This window comes from Sardina pilchardus, chromosome 23, assembly GCF_963854185.1.
Source record: "Sardina pilchardus chromosome 23, fSarPil1.1, whole genome shotgun sequence".
In the NCBI taxonomy this organism is placed as follows: domain Eukaryota; kingdom Metazoa; phylum Chordata; class Actinopteri; order Clupeiformes; family Clupeidae; genus Sardina; species Sardina pilchardus.
Genome location: NC_085016.1, coordinates 15,294,063 through 15,313,883, shown reverse-complemented (window position 1 = coordinate 15,313,883; position 19,821 = coordinate 15,294,063). Strand labels below are relative to the sequence as shown.

The 19,821-nt window shown below is 45.8% G+C and overlaps 1 protein-coding gene across 2 annotated transcripts in view; it reads right to left on the bottom strand.

Moving 5' to 3' along the window:
- cand1 (cullin-associated and neddylation-dissociated 1) overlaps positions 1–19,595 on the bottom strand; it is a 29,200-nt gene extending 9,605 nt beyond the window's left edge. For both annotated transcript variants that reach the window (XM_062527436.1, XM_062527437.1), the window contains exons 1-8: positions 19,294–19,595; positions 15,280–15,423; positions 12,441–12,595; positions 11,516–11,639; positions 9,175–9,431; positions 6,536–6,641; positions 4,161–4,306; positions 1–92 (exon numbers count right to left, since the gene is read on the bottom strand). The exon at positions 1–92 is cut by the window's left edge. In XM_062527436.1, coding sequence (XP_062383420.1) covers positions 1–92; positions 4,161–4,306; positions 6,536–6,641; positions 9,175–9,431; positions 11,516–11,639; positions 12,441–12,595; positions 15,280–15,423; positions 19,294–19,361 — 1,092 coding nt within the window. In that variant the 5' untranslated portion in view covers positions 19,362–19,595. The remainder of the gene's footprint in view (positions 93–4,160; positions 4,307–6,535; positions 6,642–9,174; positions 9,432–11,515; positions 11,640–12,440; positions 12,596–15,279; positions 15,424–19,293) is intronic.
- Positions 19,596–19,821: the final 226 nt, after the last annotated feature.

Here is a 19,821-nt window from a genome sequence, read left to right as displayed (position 1 = left end):
CCGCGTGCTCACCACCGCGTCCAGGCACTTGGCCGCCGCCCGCCGCACCTTCCAGCTCATGTCGTCGTCGTCGCTGTACTCGTCGTCGCTTCCTGTTGAGGAACGGGAAGAGAGCGGAGGAAAGGGTCGGTAAGGGTGCGGTCAGTCAACAAATGAAATCAAACAGACACACACCTAGCTCACGCTCTTGGGTATAAGGACCATATACATTTCTACTTTAAAACACACACACACACACACACACACACACACACACACATCCACAAAAACACACATTCCACCTATTGACATCCCTAACTAGAGATGCTCCGATCAGCATTTTTGGGGCCGATCACCGATTACCGATCATCAAAATCATGATCGGCCGATTGCCGATCACTGCCGATCACAGAATGGCAGGGAATGAGAGTCTTTTAACAATAGTCTAGCAGAGTTTGCATCATTTGTAGAAATTAAACTAACTATGAATTAATGTAAGTGGCATAAAAGACAGTAGGCCTATAGGCTAGTCAAGATGTTGAAGAACCACCATTTATCGATTTGTATTTAGAAAAGGAAATAACTTTGCCCATCTTTTCCAAATATGCAGCGAGACATAAAATGATTTCATACAAGGAGGGGGTCAGGCAGACCAACACACAGATCACCTAAATGGGATGGGACCAAATTGCATTGCCTAGGCTACTTGAAAAGTATAGCCTCTAAATAGACTGACTACATTAAATGAAAAACGTGTTACACCAAAACCTGCCAAGTGCAAAACTATGGCTTTTTCTCTGTTCCAAATCCCAAAAAAAGAAATAATGTAAGCTACTGTAAGCAATAAATTGCAAGTCTTTTTTCTCTTGGAATCCCCCATGACTGAAACATGCCGTATGCCACCAGTTTGAGTCAATAAAGTGCGCTGTTAAGCTAGCAGAGACATTGGACAGGCGTCTGCGCTTGGGAAGCTAATAGGCTACCCTATTCTTCAGCTTGTCAATGTAGGCTACACTGTTTGGTAACGCGGGGAGATACACATTAGTATTTCATGCCTGCGGGGTAATATCGTGGATCAAGGCAGGTTAGGGCCGACTTACATTGTGCGATATTGCCATGTTTTCACAGTCGGCGAATAAATATCCAAAGTCGGGACAGAAATCATGGCGCGGCGCGCTCCCGTGTACTCGTTTAATGTAAGCCAGTCGGAGTCTTTTTCTGATTCTGCCGTTACAACAATATCAAACATGTCTGATATTATCGCATGTCTGCATAGTCTGTGACTAGTTTGTGACTTAAAACTCTATGATTTGTCTTTAGATGTGAGAGTCTGACAGTCTTTCAAAAATCTTTTAGGCTACATATATTTGCAAAATCGTAACTACTGTATAAGGAGGACTTTATCCTCCACATCGAATAGAGGTTGTTCGTGGAGGCAAATTAATTCTGAACGTGATGCCTTTCCATCTCTTATCATCCCTATCGTTAGTAGGCCTACAGTCGGCTGATTGAAGGATGGGGAAGTTGGCTGGTTTAGTTTCTCATACCCGACATATTCAGTTGTCCGTCAGTGGTGTTAAAACGTCTTTGGTGGCTTCCACCTCGAGGGATTTCAGCACGACATACATTGAAAATGGTTAATTTTACACTGAACCTTTAGCCTACTCATGTTTGCCACTGCAAGCTCCTCTCTACTCCAGGCTGTTGTGTGCCTGTGCGCCGCGCCTGCAGGTGGAAAAATGTCACGCAAGTAATTTACGTCATATGATCGGCTTTTTTGATCGGCGCTTTTGAGCTTCACCGATCAAGCCATTTTTAGCCAATATCGGCCGATCATGATCGGCGGCCGATCGATCGGAGCATCTCTATCCCTAACGATCCCAAATATCAACAGTGGCGGTGCTTATACAGTCCTATAGATCAGGCTGGCATGTAAAAGAACAGGACGAGGGAAGGGAAAGCAAAAAAAAGAGCCATTCCCAGCGCGCTGGCGAGCTCCAACATTAGCGCGCTAAAGAACAGTCAATAACCACTCTCGCGGGGCTCAATGCGGATGATTAGAATTCAGCTGCTGCGGCTGATGTTGTTGTTCGGTGTTGGCGCGACGGGTGCCTTCGGGCCTCGAAAAAAAAAAAAGGGGAAAAAATCAGTGTGTTTGTGGGGGGAAAACGTGTCTGAGTGAGTCTTTGATCATTAGCTTAACAGGCAACGCGCTAACAGCAGCGGAGCGGGGGGCTTCAATTCAGTTGGGCCACTCTTCCCTGTCCAATTCCATTGAGTTCTAATTAAGAGAAGCTTTAAAATGGCGGCACTGCCTAAACCTGTCTGTCTGTCTGTGTATGTGTGTGCGTGAATTTCTCCTTGGGCTATGGATGTGGTTGTATTTCTCAAAAAATGAAACAACTGTAGCTATTGAGTTGTAAACAGTCAAGAGTCTGAGGGGTGGGTAGAGACGGTCTGAAATCCTTTGAAATGATGAAATGACAAGTACACACAGATACAATCATGTGTACGCTAAGGGGGGGGGGGGGGGGGGGGGATCTGACACAAACACACAGAGACCAACACAGAGATGAAATAACCCCCAGTATTCCATTATTCCATCTCAGTCTGAAAGCTATGGCAAGTAGTTATTGGGAGATGCATGCATGCATGTACACACACACACACACACACACACCTCATGTTTAAAGAAAACTCCTTGAGTGCTGAGAGGCTGAGACCGACACCTCATACACACACACAAACCTCTGGTGGACACGATCAGACACTCTCGCACACGATCTCTCTCTCTCTCTCAGGCCAGCGCAGATGCGCGGACACACACACACACACACACACACACACACACACCCTGTTTACACTGAGGCGTGCTGGGAGGATGAATTATTGAAGACCAGCGGCACGGGAAGATGGGGTGAGATTTAGAGATGAAAAGGACGAGGGACGCCAACTGTGCCAGGGATGCCAGGGAGGGGGCACTTCAGCGACGGCACGCGCCTGTCTGCACGCCACGGCGCCCCGACCTACAAACAAGAGACGAGCGCGCCACTCTGGAGTAGACGCCGCGTGCTGTTTGGACCAAAGCGCTCGCCGTCCCCACGTCTGGCCCCTCGCGGGATGAAAAGCGAGACACAATCGTCGTCGTCCGCGACAGGAAGGGAACAAAAGTGTTCCTCAGACCGCAAAGAATGAAAGGACGGACACTGTCAAAGGAGTGAGTTTGTGTATGTGTGGTCTATCTGTGTGCGTTCGTGTGTGTGTGTGTGTGTGTGTGTGTGTGTGTGTGTGTGTGTGTCTTGTCTTAAAAGCAACAGCCAACGGCATGTCAGTCAACACAGCTGTCTGCTCCGTGGAGAAGAAATGAAGAGGGAGGGAGAGAGAGAGAAAGAAAGAAAGTTAGAAAGTGAGAATGAGTAAGAGTGTCAGAGTGAGAGAGAGAGAGAGAGAGAGAGAGAGAGAGAGAGAGAGAGAGAAAGGGAGGGAGAGGAAGGGGGGAGGCTGTGTGTGTGTGGAGTCCATTAGCAGAGCCACCTCGATTCACTGACACCGTAAGAGGCCCATGAAAGGCCGAGGCGTCTTAAGCACAGCCCAGCCAACCACAGAGCTCCACCATAGCAATTAGCCCACGGCTGGGACAGCGCCGCAACAGCTAAATCAATCCCATAGACAGACAGAGACAGAGAGGGAGAGAGGGATGCAGAGAGGGAGACAAGCAAAGAGAGAGAGAAAGAAAGAGAGAGGCAGAGAGAGAAACAGAGATTAAATATCAAGAAATTGCCCTGAGCAAGTGAAATGGAGAGAACAATGAACTTGAGAGTGGACAAGGTCAGCAGGTGCTTATCTGCCCGCTCGACTCCCTCGGACCGGACCCATCAGTAGCAGTGGCACACCACAGACTGGATACGGCAGGACACACACAAGTGCACAGAGAACCGAGTGTGTGTGTGTGTGTGTGTGTCAACTTGTTTGGACAGGCCTTTGAGACACTCAACAAGAAGCCGAATCTTGAGCTCTAAAAGGCTTAAAGCTCGTAGCGGTCTAAAGGCATCCTCACTCGGGATGGGTATCGTTAGGATTTTAGCGATCCCGACTAGTCCAGTGACGTTTTTCCAACACTGCGTATTGTAATATGAACGGCCTTTTGTTTGCCCCTTCAAATTATGATCTTCACATCATACCTTGGTAATCTTCATCGTTCCCGTCGGCGTCCATGGCATTCTCATCCTCGTCCTCGTCGTCGTAGTTATAGTTGGGGTCGTAGGTCAGGTATTTCAGACAGATGCTGATAATCGTGGGTACGTGCGGGTACACTTCCTTTGGACACCTGAGAGAGAGAGAGAGAGAGAGAGAGATGAAGATGGATGGAAGGAGAGAAGGCATGAGAAAAAGGAGAAAGCAGAGAGGAACAAGAGAGAGAAGAGTGAGAGAAAGAACACCACCACCAACACAACAACAACAACAAGCTTATCTTTGTGATATTGATTTCCACTCCTGTCTACATTCTAATAATTACTCTGACAATTATTTGCAAATGACTTGTTTACAAAAGTGCTTTGTTAGGGACCTTTTCTGTTGTTAATCTCCAACTGCTCAAGCAATTGTATTGCGCCACAGTAAAGCTAATAAACTATGTTTGAACTGAAAATGAGATGAGAGAGAGAGAGAGAGAGAAAGAGAGAGAGAGAGAGAACTAATAAGAAACATACAAAGTCATTACAATGTGTACAACAGAGAGGAGAAACAACTGGTGTGTGTGTGTGTGTGTGTGTGTGTGTGTGTGTGTGTGTGTGTGTGTGTGTGTGTGTGTCCTCATCTCCACATCTCCTCACACTGCACCAAAAATCCATAACTGCTCATAATCTTCAAGCTGTGGTACTCTCTTCTACCCCGTCTCCCTCCCTCTTTCCCTCTCTCCCTCCCTCTATCACTATTTTCTGCCGGAGAAGTGTGCACTTATTTGATTAAATGCGCAAATAAAAGATTTTAAGATTAAAGAATTCATTTATAAACACTCAGCATGGCAGGGGTGCCAGACAAAAACCCAAGAGAGAAAGTGTGTGTGTGTATGTGTGTGTGTGTGTGTTTAAAGATTCATAAAACCCACTCAAGGTAATCTCCATTGGAACTCTCATTTTGCTCATACCCTCCAAACTGTGTGTGTGTGTGTGTGTGTGTGTGTGTGTGTGTGTGTGTGTGTGTGTGTGTGTGTGTGTGTGTGTGTGTGTGTGTGTGTGTGTTTCCCCCGTGGGAACAGTCTTATCCTGCTCTAGGGCCCCTGGTGTGTGTGTTGTGTGTTTTAGCTGTCTCCCTGCTGCTCTCCAGCAAAGCTACCGTGGCTAATCGACAGCACTAATGCTACCTGATGCTATCAATAAAGGCTCATTACTGCAGGGGTGGACCAGGAGACTGACAACACACAGCTCTGGGTGAAAGGAGCTACTCAAGATACTAGAGCCTCGGGGTCCTTCTCAGCACCTCCACAGACCCCTAGAGTGCACAGGTGACCATAACCAGGCATGCAACACAATCTGAACACACATTCAGTGAAAACTGCCTTTTATTACACCTGTGTAGGTGCTTGTGTAAGACACTACATAAGCATCATTTTCAAAAAGCAGCCCGCAGACAAAATGCCATCAGGTCACTGAGGTCTGCAGTAAAGGCCACCGCAGACTTTATGAATGTTTAACTGCGCGACTCGTCTCAAGGGAAACCAAACGGCTCTGTTTATGTGAGCTGAAGGCTACTTCCACTGGACTCGTAACTCCCCGCTGACCTATTGAGAGTCTGGACGCTACAGTGTTCAAAGGGAAGCCCCGGTCTCATTCTTAAGGCCAATTTATATAGTCCTGGCGACTAGTATCGCTTGACAGAAACAAATCACTGCCCGACAGATGTCGAGGAGCTGTAGGCTTTCATAGTCCAGCGCCAGCGACACATTGTCGAATAGAACGGCTACAAGTTTCTATAACAACTTGGACACATCAACGGTACCGGTCACCATGAAACAAAAGAGACAGACACACACCGGGACCAAGGCGACTTGAACTCCTGAAGAACTTCGAGTTGATATCCCAATCACGTTGCGCTACTCTACAGCTTCTCTGCACCAATATTTGTCTCTTTCAAATATTTTGCTCTGTGACACCCAAGCAGACAGAAATGGTGTCGCCTTTACGTCATATTTTGTCGAGAGACACTTGAACTATAAACTGGCCTTCATTCCACCTTTGCACAAGCCAGGCTAGCACCACATGCAGCTCTTCATCAAAGACCTCTATCAGCTATTAAGCCACCTGGAGATGGTTTATGAGTCTACGGTGAGAAAACAAGGATTGGATCTCAGCTCACATGCCTGTCCGTCTAACACAGGAATTGGTGGTCAGCATTAATGGTGTGTGTGTGTGTGTGTGTGTGTGTGTGCAATGAGATGTTATGTTGCAGCATCAAGTTACATTTCCAATCATAAAAAGGTCAACAGGGGTTGATAGGATGTGGGGGTGGACGGTCAGAGTGTGGGCGGAGGAGGTGGTGAGTGAGTGAGGTGACGCACCTCCTGACGAACGACTCAAAGGCCTGGATGCAGTACTCCCTCAGCTCATCGTCATCCACGTTACAGAACTTCACCACCAGCGGGATGATCTTCTCCAGGTACTCACCTGAAAATGAAGGAACACACACATGTATCATCCCATAGTACTACACACACACATTTGCATTACTTGTGCAAATACACATTTTTGAAGGAACTAAATATTTCTGGTATGTGGACAATATAAGGCATTAGAAGACATAATCTTTGACATGAGCTTTGAGAAACAATGGCCCAAAATGTTTTCACCATTTTCTAGCATTTCAAACAACTAATCAATTAATCGAGAAAATTCTTCAGTGTGTATGTGGATAGGGATGGAGTGTGAGTATGTGCGTGCCGTGCGCATACATTTTAAAAATATTATTTATTTCTTTATTTAAATTAAATGCTCCCCTAGGCTAGAGGAGTGTGCCAGAGGAGGTGGAACGCTTTAACCTCAAAAGGAAAAGCTCAGCAACTCTGGCGGAATAACAAATGGCTTCTGAGCACGACTCAATTTAAGAGACAGCTTTCTGCTTCATCATGAAAGAGATTTTAGAAGATGACAAAAAGCTCTTAATTAAAGCAGCAAACGGGATGAATTGAGAGGAGGAGAGTGACAGAGAGAGAGAGAGAGAGAGAGAGAGAGAGAGAGAGAGAGAGAGAGAGAGAGAGAGAGAGGGAGAGGAGAAGAAGAGAGAGAGGAGGGAGATAGTGAGAAGAAGGCTGCAGCAATCTCACACATCTTAATCGTGGCTGTCTTCGGGAGCATCAAAAGCGGGCAGTAATTGCCTGATGATGTGGATATGTGTGTGTGTGTGTGCCTGCATATATATATATATATATATATAAATAAAAGTGTGTGTGCGTATCTGTGTGTATCTCTGTGTGTGTGTGTGTGTGTGTGTGTGTGTGTGTGTGTGTGTGTGTGTGTGTGTGGTGCTCCATAAACTCAACTTCTAGTTTCCACCTCTAACTGCACAGCACTCAGGGCCTGTTGCCAGTGGCCCACCAGATGACAAAGTGGCAGGCAATGACAGCCTCCAGATAGCACCCCACTTACTCACACACACACACACACACACACACTTTCACAGGGGGGTAATCCAGGTTTAATGGCATGGGTGAGGAGTTTTCTCTTAAAAGCCCAAAAGGATATATAGCTGTCTAGCTACAATGAAAACTGCCGACAGCAATGATCTTAAAGGTCATTCCTAGACGCTGACAACTCAGGAGCAGTGACTATCTTAAAAACGAGGGAAAACATCCATGAGAAATGAGTGAAGGGACATACACATGAAGACACACACACACACACACACAGAAATACATTGGTCTGTGCAAATCTCACCACCTCATGTAATCAAGATTCATTCTGACCCTCAGTCACCCCAATTTGAACACCGAAATGAAAGGATTCCAGATTGTACCACTCATGCAACTAATGGGGGGTGCCCGATGTTAAGGGCCGGACCATTATCTAAAGAAACACCTCCAAAGTTGTCTTGGCACGCTATCCTTCCCCCCTGCCACCCCCCCCTCATCACCGGCAAAATGATCCCATCCCGACTTTGTGATAAATTAGATCACGGCGGAGTCGTCCAAGCGAGATGACAGACATTTTACAGCCGGGAGGCCATAATTGTGATTTGCTTGCTTTGTATGGTTCGGCACGGCTGGGAACATTTCTCAGGGGTTCCGCGGGGGCCACGCTGCACCTCAATTACATGCCGAGATAATTTGCATTTCTCTGAAACATCTCCCTGCCACCCGCACACAGACACACACACACAGACACACTCTTCCACTTCCTGAGAATATAAACAGGACTAAGAGGTGGAAGTAAAATAAAAATGCAGGTGACTTTTTCCCCCCCTCCTGCATATTTTAGTGTGACACCGCTCCAGGAAGAGCAGAGCAGGCCATAGATCATCCACTGTTGTCTTAATAAGGTCCCGCTGGGTGCTGCCACACACACACACACTTGCTCATGAGATGGAGAAAGAGAAGGTGTGAGAAGTAAGGAAAGAATGAGGAAAGACAGAGAGACTGATGGAGGGAAAAAACAAGGAAGAGAGAGAGAGAGAGAGAGAGAGAGAGAGAGAGAGACAGACAGACAGACAGACAGACAGACAGACAGACCAACATGGACATGGACATGGAAGGACATCATTACGAGAGAAGAATGAGAATAGGAGTCTGGGCAAAAGGAAAGAGTAGAAACAGGAGGAGAGAGAGCAAGAGACGAGAAAGGCGAGAGAAAGGGTAAAAAGAGGGTCAGAAAAGAGAGAAAGATGACGTGAAGTGAAGGCATTGAACAACAGACGTGGCATAGCGATAGCGAGAAGACAGAGTGAAAGGGAGGGGAAGATAGAGAGACAGAGAAGAGTGACAGAAAGTGTGTGTAGAGAGAGATGTGTGTAGCGATCCAGAGAGACAGGGGGGCAGAGAAGAGGAGGAGGAGGGCAAAAGGGAGGTAAAGAATGTGTAGCATGCTAGGGAGGGGAGGAGGTGTAAGTGTGTGTGTGTGTGTGTGTGTGTGTGTGTGTGTGTGTGTGTGTGTGTGTGTGTGTGTGTGTGTGTGTGTGTGTGCGCGCGTGCGTGCGTGTCGTCCTCACCAATCCTGTGTCCGGCCTGGCGGCTGATGGCGGCGATGCACTGGATGTAGGTGCGCGTGGTGGACATGGAGTCGTTGCGCGAGAGCTCGGACAGCAGGTGCTCGATGAGGTCCACGAACACCAGGTTGCCGCAGCTCATCACCAGGTGGCCCAGGGCGATGATGGTGCGCTTGCGGACGGCCAGCCGCGGGCTGGTCAACTGGGGCAGCAGGCAGCTCAGGATGGACGGGTGGAAGTTCACCAGCAGACCACCCTGCCTGGGAGCGGGAGAGAGAGAAAGAGAGAGAGAAAAGAGAAGGAGAGATAGAGAGAGAGAAAGAGCGGAGAGGAGGGGGGAGAGAGAGAGAGAGAGAAGATGAGAGAGGAGCAGGAGAGAGAGAAAGAGAGAGAGAAAAGAGGAGAGAAGAGGGAGAGAGAGAGAGAGAGGAGTCAATCTTCAAATCATCGCCCCATTCAAACAAATGATACATGACAACAGCAGAAACGTCCTATTGGACCCACATGCATTCTAATATAAATTGAAATATACATTTAGAGGAAGAAAAAGAGGTTAGAAAGTATGAATGAGGTAGAATGACAGCTGCTGACAGTTTCCACAATAAAACTCCACGACCAGAATAATGTTTAGCGCCCAACCGTAGGATACTGAACTTCACTCCAGCTTACACAACCCACACATGATAATCATAGCATCACGGTCTCGTAGCAGCAGTTAGTAATCTTCACCGTGTTTGTTTTCCTGTGGCTATGTCAGGCTTCGCATGCTGTGCGACATTTCCACGCTATCGGTTTGTGTGTACAAGCCTCCACCGGGCCAGCAGTGGGAGCCATTCAGGTGGGGCTTCCTCCTCTTTCTTCACAGGAGACTAATATTCTGATGCCGCGTTTGATGCCCTCCTCACGAGTCACAGCAGAAAGGGTGGCATCGTCGCACAGGCGGGGCTGTGTGTGAACCGAAGGAGGGTGGCGACTCAAGGGGCTATGGTGTGTGGTGGTGTGTGTTATTCTGACAGCCCCGGTCTCTCCCTCTCTCTCATACATACACACACACACACCGCACACCACTCTTGAAAGCCCAGTAGGAACAGGTCTGGAGAAGCCGCTTAGAATTCCGAATGCCACTCCGTGCAGCGTGGATACACACCATCGGGTGGAAGCTCAGAGGCAGTCAGCACACGGACACACCGTTTTCTTCCACCCACTATCTCCCTCTTTCTCACAGATATTACCCTCTCTTTGCCTTTTAACACTCACTGACATCCACATTTTCTAACACAATCATACCACTCCTACACAGCACCTCGCACACAAGCATACTTGTTACTTTTACACACACACACACACACAACCTTGAATGACACAGTAGGGAAAACTAAATGGAAATGAGTCCTCAAGAGCAGAATTCTGCTTCCAAAGAGTCTATCACAATCCTGTCTCTCTCTGTCTCTCTGTTTCTGCCTCTCTGTCTCTCTATCTCTCTCTCCCCCTCTCAAAAAACAAGCCCATGTGTTCCCAAGCCTTCAGCTTTCTTAACACCAGCATTAACACCCCTGTCAGTTTGCAAACATTCACCTTCACGCACTTACTGCCTGCAAATACACAATCATACACATTCGCTTTCGGTTGCGTCTGATAGTTATCATTTTATGAGTATTATTTGGAGTTCTCATCTGAGCCCCAACCAAGGAGCCCCTTCTTTTGTGTTAGAATAAACAGACAACCTTCCCTTCCCCCTGTGAAATGCTAATCGCCAACATGCCATTCTTTGTAATGTGAAACTTCAACCAGCTCACACTAAGACAAAGGATTCTACCTTGATGTAATATCTATATGTCATGGAATGTGAATGTATTCATGTCTGGTATCATTATGATAGTCTCAGCGTAAGGATTGTAATGATTCCAATGTAAGAATGTTTGGAACATTCTATAAGTGATGTTTCTGATAATATGATATCCCTTCACATGGTTATCAAATCAGAGTGAGAAGGTGTGACTGAAGCCATCTAAGGGGAAAGCTAATTTTACCCTCTCTGCTTGTAAGAATAAAACCTGATTCCTAAGTTTTCTTGAGTTTGCCAGTCTAAATGAATAAGTGATAATATCAAAAGACTTTAATTACTAACACTTCTTATGAAGACATCACAGATGCTCAAGAACATTCAGCAGACCCACCTAAACTGCAACCTTGAAAAAAAGCGTGCAACTCCATCCACCTATACACCCACACAGACACCCCTTGGCGCCATACCTGACAAGAATGCAACCCCCGCCCCACACACACACACACCTGACGAGCATGCAATCCCACCCACCCTACACACACACTCAGGATGCCATACCTGCTCAGCATGTCTGCCATGATGTCCAAAGCCTCCAGCTGCACGGACACATCCTCCTGTTTGGCGATGGCACTTGTGAGACGTCCTGTGATCTTTTTACACACACTCGCTGCCAGAGCTGAGCCTGTGGGTGCACATGCACACACACACACACACACACGCCAAAGGGAGGAAAATCTTGTCACTGAGTTGGTAGAGGAGAGAGAGAAATAAATATGTATAGGTATCTGCACATGAAAAGGAGAACGTTGCAGCATACATTCAAGCAAGACAGGACACATTTCTATGGTGGACTGCCACAGTGTGTGTGTGTGTGTGTGTGTGTGTGTGTGTGTGTGTGTGTGTGTGTGTGTGTGTGCGTGCGTGCGTGCGTGCGTCTGTGTGTGTAGACCGGCTCTTCAGTGATACAGTGTGTGTGTGTGTGTGTGTGTGTGTGTGTGTGTGTGTGCGCGCGCATGTCCATCTGAATGGTCCCTCTGTTCTCCTGCCGGCAGCCATCAGACAGCGTGTGGGAGCGCCTGAGCAGACTTTAGAGCCATTGTGAGCCACGGAGCATCACACTCCAGAGCACTCAGCCGACACACAGCATCGCTCAAGAGTCCCCCTTTACACACACACACACAGCCACACACACACTTCCCGAGAGCCCCTTCAACATCAAAGCCTGGTCCTGCAGACAAAGGTGAACTATGCCTATAGCTTTTGGTCAAGTATCTAGGGCAGGCTTCTGAGAGACCCAAAAAAAGGTGTCCTGTGTAACTGAGGTCCACCTGTAATTCATGTATTTTTCATAATTAGAATAATTCATACTTCTGTTATCTACAATTCTGACTATACATTAAATCATTCTTAACTAATGCTGGAGACAGGTGGCAGGTGACAGGTGACAGGTGAGAGTTCATAGGTCATAGGCTGAGGTACTCACCGCTGGAGGCGGGCGGCAGCTCTCCGATGACCGTCTTCAGGCCGATGCTGGAGATGTCTCTGAGCTGCTCCTTGTCCGACAGCATGTTGGTGCACAGCGTGTCCACGATTGTCTCCACTTGGTACTCCTTCACCTTGCTGACCAGGGGGCCCAGGCTGCCGGCCAGAACCAAGACACGCAGACGTTACATTACATGAATTTCCCCTTGGGGATCAATAAAGTATCTATCTATCTATCTATCTATCTATCTATCTATCTATCTACATTACATCACTTTTGGCTGACGCTTTTCAGCCAAAGCGACTTACGACATGGTACACAGTTTAAGCTTTTTAAAGCAATTCTCACATCGATTCTAGGGAAAATGTAAAAAGGCAGAGAATAAGAATCAGTGAGGGCAGTTTTTCTTTTTTTTTAAACGGTCAAGTGTCAGGTAAGTTTAAGATCAGCAAGACTAGTTGTAGGTAGTGCTATGAGGGGAGATGCTCTCTGAAGAGCTGGGTCTTCAGAAGTTTCTTGAAGATGGAGAGGGATGTCCCTGCTCTAGTAGGAACTGGTAGTGCATTCCACCAACGAGGAACAACAGATGGAAAAAAAAGTTTGGATTGGCCTGAGTGGCAGACACACACACACACCATTAGTGGAATGCCTCTCGTCAATATGCAGAGGTCATGCTTCAGCACTCGCAGGCAAACACAAACACGCACGACCACATTCTGGCCATGTGCGTCCTGGTGATCTCGTTGACAGAGCTGAACAAGACTGACCAGCATCTCGATGCACTAAATCGCCTCGCCATTTAAAAAGAGGAGGTCTCCGGTCCTCAGGCTGCCTGACAATAAAAGCAGAGAACGGCTCTCTCTACAAACAACCCGGCTGAAACTGATGCGACGTTTAAGAGTGCACTGCATCATTTTCATTGCTCCTCGGCGCACCGTTCCTTAGGCGAGCTGAAAAGGCTCTGGGCGTGGCATTTAAGGGAGCCGCGCAGTCATCGCTCTCCATAAACGACAAAATCCGATCCATCACACCCAGAGGCACAGTAAGGAAGGCCAAGCTCCATATGCTTGGCTTAGCCACTGCTTAGGGCAATGCCTTTATGACAATCATGGAGTGTTTCGGAACTATCTAGGCTCCAAACAAACCCAGTTATTATAGTTAATATCTAAAGTGATTTAAAAGTTATCAGAAATGTCCAAAGCAGTTAAAAATGTTCTATTTTCATTCTATTCATGGGTTTCATCCAGTCCCTTTCCACAGGTGTATAAAATCAAGCACCTTGATTACGAATGCAGTCTGCATGGTGCTTGATTAATACACCTGTGGAAAGGGACCTGAACCCATGAATACCTCACACTGCCTGGGCCAAGCCTGAGAACTTCATCACAGAATGAAACCTCAACAAGTAAAATAAGAGTCCAGTGTTGACTGCTCAACCATCTCTGTTCATCCACTATGGTCGGCCCTGCTCCTTCCAATGAGTGGACGGTTCTGGACACCAAACAGTGTTTCTGTTTCAGGAGGGTTGGGGGTACATTCAAGATGCTTGGGATGTGTATCGGGATAGAGATGCAGTCTTTAAAAAGTGATGAGGTTATAACAATCTGCAGTAATAACGGCTGCCACTGGGATAAAAACTTTATGGCCTTTTACAAAAAAAAAAAACCCTGAAAAATAAGCTCAACTTTTTGCCACTAAAAATGCGCATAAGCAGGCCAACCTGAACCAGAGGGGATCCGTCTTATCGATTTCCCATCACAGATACCAGCAGGAGGAAAATATCAATACTGCAGTTTACTTGACCAGGTGCCAACAGCTTTTAAGAGGTTTCGCACATAAGCAACGCAATACATCCTTCGCTGGTTAAGCCGTGCAGGGATTTTAATAAACCAAAAACAAACACAAATCAATCCCTACAGCACAGATAAAAATCGAGAACATCCGGAGGCGTCAGATCAGGGCATGTAAGCACTCAATCCACGTAAAACCTTGGCCAAATTACTTCATCACCCTACACAACACCTATGCAGTAAGGTTAGGAGAAGACTGCTGTACCAATGCCACCTTGAAGGAGTTTATCTCAGAAGCTTATGGGAAACGCAGTCTCACCTCAGACTCAGAGTACATGACAGGACTTCTGAATGAACTTGCATACCTGCATAGGTGCAAGATCTAAAGTGCTTGGGCCTTTTCAAAGTTAAGGTCACTGTTAATCGCATGTGGCTGGTAGATGAAAATAATTATTGGCGCCTGCCGGGTGCCAATTTTGAGCCCTGTATGTGAAACAGGTTATCTGCGCATAGGATCCCTCAGGTCCCAGTACGCACAGACCACCAAGTCATCAGGGACTAGATGCAGAACATTTCATGGGTGTCTATCACTCCCACAACCTTCCCCAACTCATGCACTGAAATAGTTTGAACTACCGTATTTTCCTGACTATTAGCCGCAGCTTATACATTGATTTTGCTCAATTTCTTCAGCTATGAAGTCAATAAGTATAATATGGTATAATATGGCAGTAAATATGGTATTCATATGGTTTTGTTACTTTTAACTGGCATAAAACACTGCCGTGCGGCTTATACACAATGCGGCTAACACACAGGAAATTACTGTACATCCCTTCTCACAAACTGCTTAGTCACCAAGGCCAGGGGAAAAGATAAAGAGTATTGAACGATCATGAGAGATCAATTGGTGTGATGACTGCATTGCATTGGCAATACCATTTGAAAATTACATGTTTTTTTTCTAGGTCTTGAAATAAGAGTTGGAGCATGGCATGTTTTTTAATCAGATTGTGCAACGGACAGCTCACTGGGTCCTCCGCCCTCACCATTTGACAGCCAGGTTCTGCACTTCTCCGTTCTTGTCCTCCAGCAGCTTCAGGATCATCTTGACCACCTTGCGCTCGCTGTCGTCGTCCAGCTTGATTGAGTCCTTCTGCAGCTCTGACATCAGGTCGTTAGTGGCCATGAACCTAAGGGCGAGACATACATGCAGTATGGTTAAAAAGACGCAAAGTGGTTCTACCACCAACCATTTGGAAATGAGGTTCATCAATTCATACTTTGCCCCCACAGCAATATTGCTGACATTGCATCAGTACTGGATTTTCAACAGCACTTTGGCCTCAATATTATCTTTTTAAAATGCTACCATCTACTACGGTGTCACTGTTTTCCTTTTAAGGAAATCTTGATCAACCATGGCTTCTTGGAATAATTACATTAAGCATGATTGTCCACAGTAACTAACAATGAGCAGTAAACTCCCTAAGGATACAACACAAACCACTGAGCACTCATCAAATTCCATAGTAATGAGAAAGATGCCCAACGGACAAATAAACATAGCCTGTGACTGGAACAAAATCCCAAAGGCTGAGAAAAGCTTTTAGTTGACTGTGCCACCAAACTACACACCCAGTGTACACTCCCCGTAATGGCAACTATTTCACATATGGAGGATGACACATGTTCAGGGCAACATGTTCAGGGCAAAGGAGGCCACGGTCTCCTCAAAGGCCCCCTGTTCCCGACCGCTTAGGCAGCCTGAAGCAACGTGTGGGAGTCAGTCAATGAGGAGAGCAGTGACCATCATAAGCTAAGCCTGACAGGAGCTGCAGGTGCTGGCTGGTTCGCATGGCGAAACATTTCAGTTTGGTCCGAATCAAAATTGCAGGTGAGAAAGGTGCCACAGACCACAGTCCGGCTTAAAAAGACCAAAATTGGTTCCAACCCAAAGAGATGGTCTCGGTCTGAATCAAACTGAACCATGGTTTGGTTCGTTTTCAGCATGAAAACACTTATTGGACGGTTACGAGTTTCGGATCAATTACAGGAAGTTGAAGCAGCTAACAACCAAATAATGAATAATAATTAATAGCCTAAAAAGAGCTGTGAACACATATGGGGAGAGGAGAAGATCTTCATCTACACCGACATCTACAATATTTTTTGAGAGGATGAGAGGGGGATACGAAGAACAGCAGACCAATGCTATCTGAATTCTGAAGCTGACAAAAATTCTGTGGCAGCACTGTATGATGAAGGCAGCGCTTTTAGGTAGGAAACCTGTCGAATTGACAACATGTCAACTTCAGACGCACGTCTGTAAACAAACCAATCAAAGGAAGATGCAGCACACGAGGGTGGTAACGACAGGACACAGGGGATATCATGCAAAGTTCTTTAGTGTGCTATAAAAATTGCAAGGTGAAATCATTGACTAATCGGAATAAATGTATTCAATATAACTAACCATGAACTTTGGTTCGGACCGTGGTCCGGACTGTCAGGTGTGAAAAGGCCCTAAGACAAAGTCTGGAATACATCAATGCCAATGCAAACAAGGTAAATGTGACCTGACCTGAGGGTTCTGTTCACAAGAGGCACCTGAGCCAACATGCAGGAGTTGATCAGCGGGAAAAGTATGGCTGTCATAACCTCGCCCGTCAGGATGTGTGGTGCAGGCTGATTTGATGCAATCCATTTTCAACAGGCACCAGATTAAACACTAGCTGAGCTTCAAGAAACAACAAACCAAGACTGTCTTGTGGTTGCACTAACTTCAAAAAGATGGTGTGTGAGGATTTAATTCATCATCCCCACCCAGTGCTAACTCTGCATGCTTTTGGCAGAAACCTACACAAAATCAAACAGCTTCACTTTCCAGCTAAACGCTGTGGCTTCGGCAGAACTCTGAAGCCAAGACATCTTTGATGCAAGTGCTGGCTCATGGCTAATGCATAATGGATAGTGGATCTCTCTCTCTCTCTCTCTCTCTCTCTCTCTCTCTCTCTCTCTCTCTCTCTCTCTCTCTCTCTCTCTCTCTCTCTCTCTCTCTCTCTCTCTCTCTCTCTCTCTCTCTCTCTCTCTCTCTCTCTCTCTCTCTCTCACACACACAGAGAGAACTGAGCTGGTGTGTGGGCAAATCTTTCCCAGAGGGTAATCGAAGGAGATGTCTCTGCTGTCTAACTCACACACTCATATACAGAGTTCTATGATGAGGGTTGTTAGACAGGGATGAGGCAGGCCACCATCGAGGACATGAATCAGAGTTAATAACATTATTTAAGCTGACACAGATCGGACCCTGAGCACTTGACTGAGTGGGAAAAGAGTAGAGAGGAAGAGAACGGCGCTTGAGACGGAGCTATCCAGTGACACTGTTTGCTAAATGGCATGGTCACACACATCACCATTATTCCTCACCATGATGCCACCGAGAGACACATATGTGCTACATTTAATCATAGCATCTAAGTACATAGATCAGGGCAGTGACAGGTTATTTTTTGGGCCACCCAATAGTGGCCTACATACAACACGGGAGGATGTCACTGCTGATAGTAATCAACGGAGATCTCTCAGATGGAGGCCAAGGCCTCATCATACAGCCTGGCGGCTAGAATCATGAAGAAGACAACCTTTGGCTGTCATCTCTGAGAAATGTGGCAAGTTACACTAATAAGTGGCACTGCAACAGCGAGCACAGAGGGGAAACAGTCATTGGAAAGTACACCCTGCCAGGCACCTGCAAGTAATCATCATCAGCTCAAGTACCCCAACCTACAGCTCTCATTACCTGGAGAGTGCAGTTTGTACAGTAAATGATTTGGTTACAGTGCACAAAAGTGCAGGCCTTTTTTCAATAATAAAAATAAATAAATAACTAAATAAAAATGCTGTCAGACTGTCAACGAAAAAAAACTAGCCTGATCCAACCCAAATCATGATTTTTCACAAACACACTAACTCAAACAAAACGTGCCAAACACATTTTGTCTGTGTATGATTCTGCCATAGATGATTCTCAAAACAAAATACAAAGGTTTCTCAGAGAGGGATGGGAACCATCCTTTACTGCTAATATAGTCGTTTAGACAACTGTAACATGTAAGTACTTACCTTAACGTACCAATTAAGCTACATTAAACTAACGAGCTAGCACTCATAAATGAGGCGTTAACGTTAAGTCAGCCACTTCAATTATCATTACATATTGTTACACACCCCTTAAGACATTAATCTTGAAAAATAGCATATGTATATGAACAGTCCTCTTAACTTCATCATAAAGCATAGTCCATGACTATGTTACTCAAGTTACTCAACAGTTGTCAACTTTGACGTTCATCCACAAGGCAAGTTAGCTATGACACATTAGCTAGCCTTCGTTACTAATCCAAACTTGGAGAACCATCTTTGCTAATTAGCTAAATTGATAGCAAGGTGGTTAGTTAGCTTCATCAACCGTTAGCCCAAATCGCTGCGGTTGTATCTATAAGGGATTTAATTAGCTGGTTCTTAGCTGTGCCTAATGTATTTAAAACGTATAATTAAGGATAATTAACAATCACAAAGAACAGAGTTCTCGCACTTTTGTTGGGAAACAACACTGCATTAGTTGAGCCTTGCAGCTGGCAACCTCGTAAGTTCAATGGCTAGCAAGCTAGCCTCACAGGCAGCAAATGCTAACCTGAAATGAGTGTCGTTGACAGCCAATCATGACTAAGAAGATGACTAAGATATTTTATTTAGCTAAGACAACAACAAAAAACTCTTGTCCCATAACGTGCACTGTCAACATAGTAGACGCTAAGTTACGTGACAACAAGCCTGATATTCTTATTTCCGTTACTATCACCATTGACTAGCCAGCTAACATTAGCTAGCTAAACAAAACAGCGAGTGGTTTGCGGCCTAGCGTTAACTCACTTATGCGGCGTTCCCACCATATCGTGAGATCGCATGTTTAGTTTACATAGTTTAAATGCAATGTACAGTGAATCAAATCATGCATACTTCTGTGCAGACATTCTTCCGTGTGTGAGGGTAAACCTTACCTGAAATCCTTATCGCTAGATGTCATTTTTTCCAAAAGATTAGAGATATGGTATGAGGCGCTCGCCATGTTTGCAGTCTGTTGGAATAGCTTGCTAGCAACCACTTGTGTATATCACGGTCCAGAATTAACTGTCCAATCGTTTCACTATTGCGGGCGTAAAATGCTACAGATTCTCCTAATTTACTTTCCTTATGTTAATGGCGAAGTGGTGATCAGCAGCTAGAAAGTGTAAAATTGATTCTCATCCCGCGGAGTTTGGATGTGTTTGAATGGAGATCCTACTTCGCTCTGCAGAGGGAGGAGCTGCTAGACCAGACGCTGTCGCTGAGGTCAAAGTTGAAAGTGTTTCATAAGAGGCGGGTCTTAGACCTAACATGTCAAATGAATGGTTGCATCATTTGTCAATCAAATGTAGACTGGAGAGTAGGCTGCATCTTAGCGCGTTAATGAAAACCTACTCACAACCACTGTACTAGCCAACCTATTAGTCCTTATTAGTTTGAAATAAATACATAAATAAATAGTA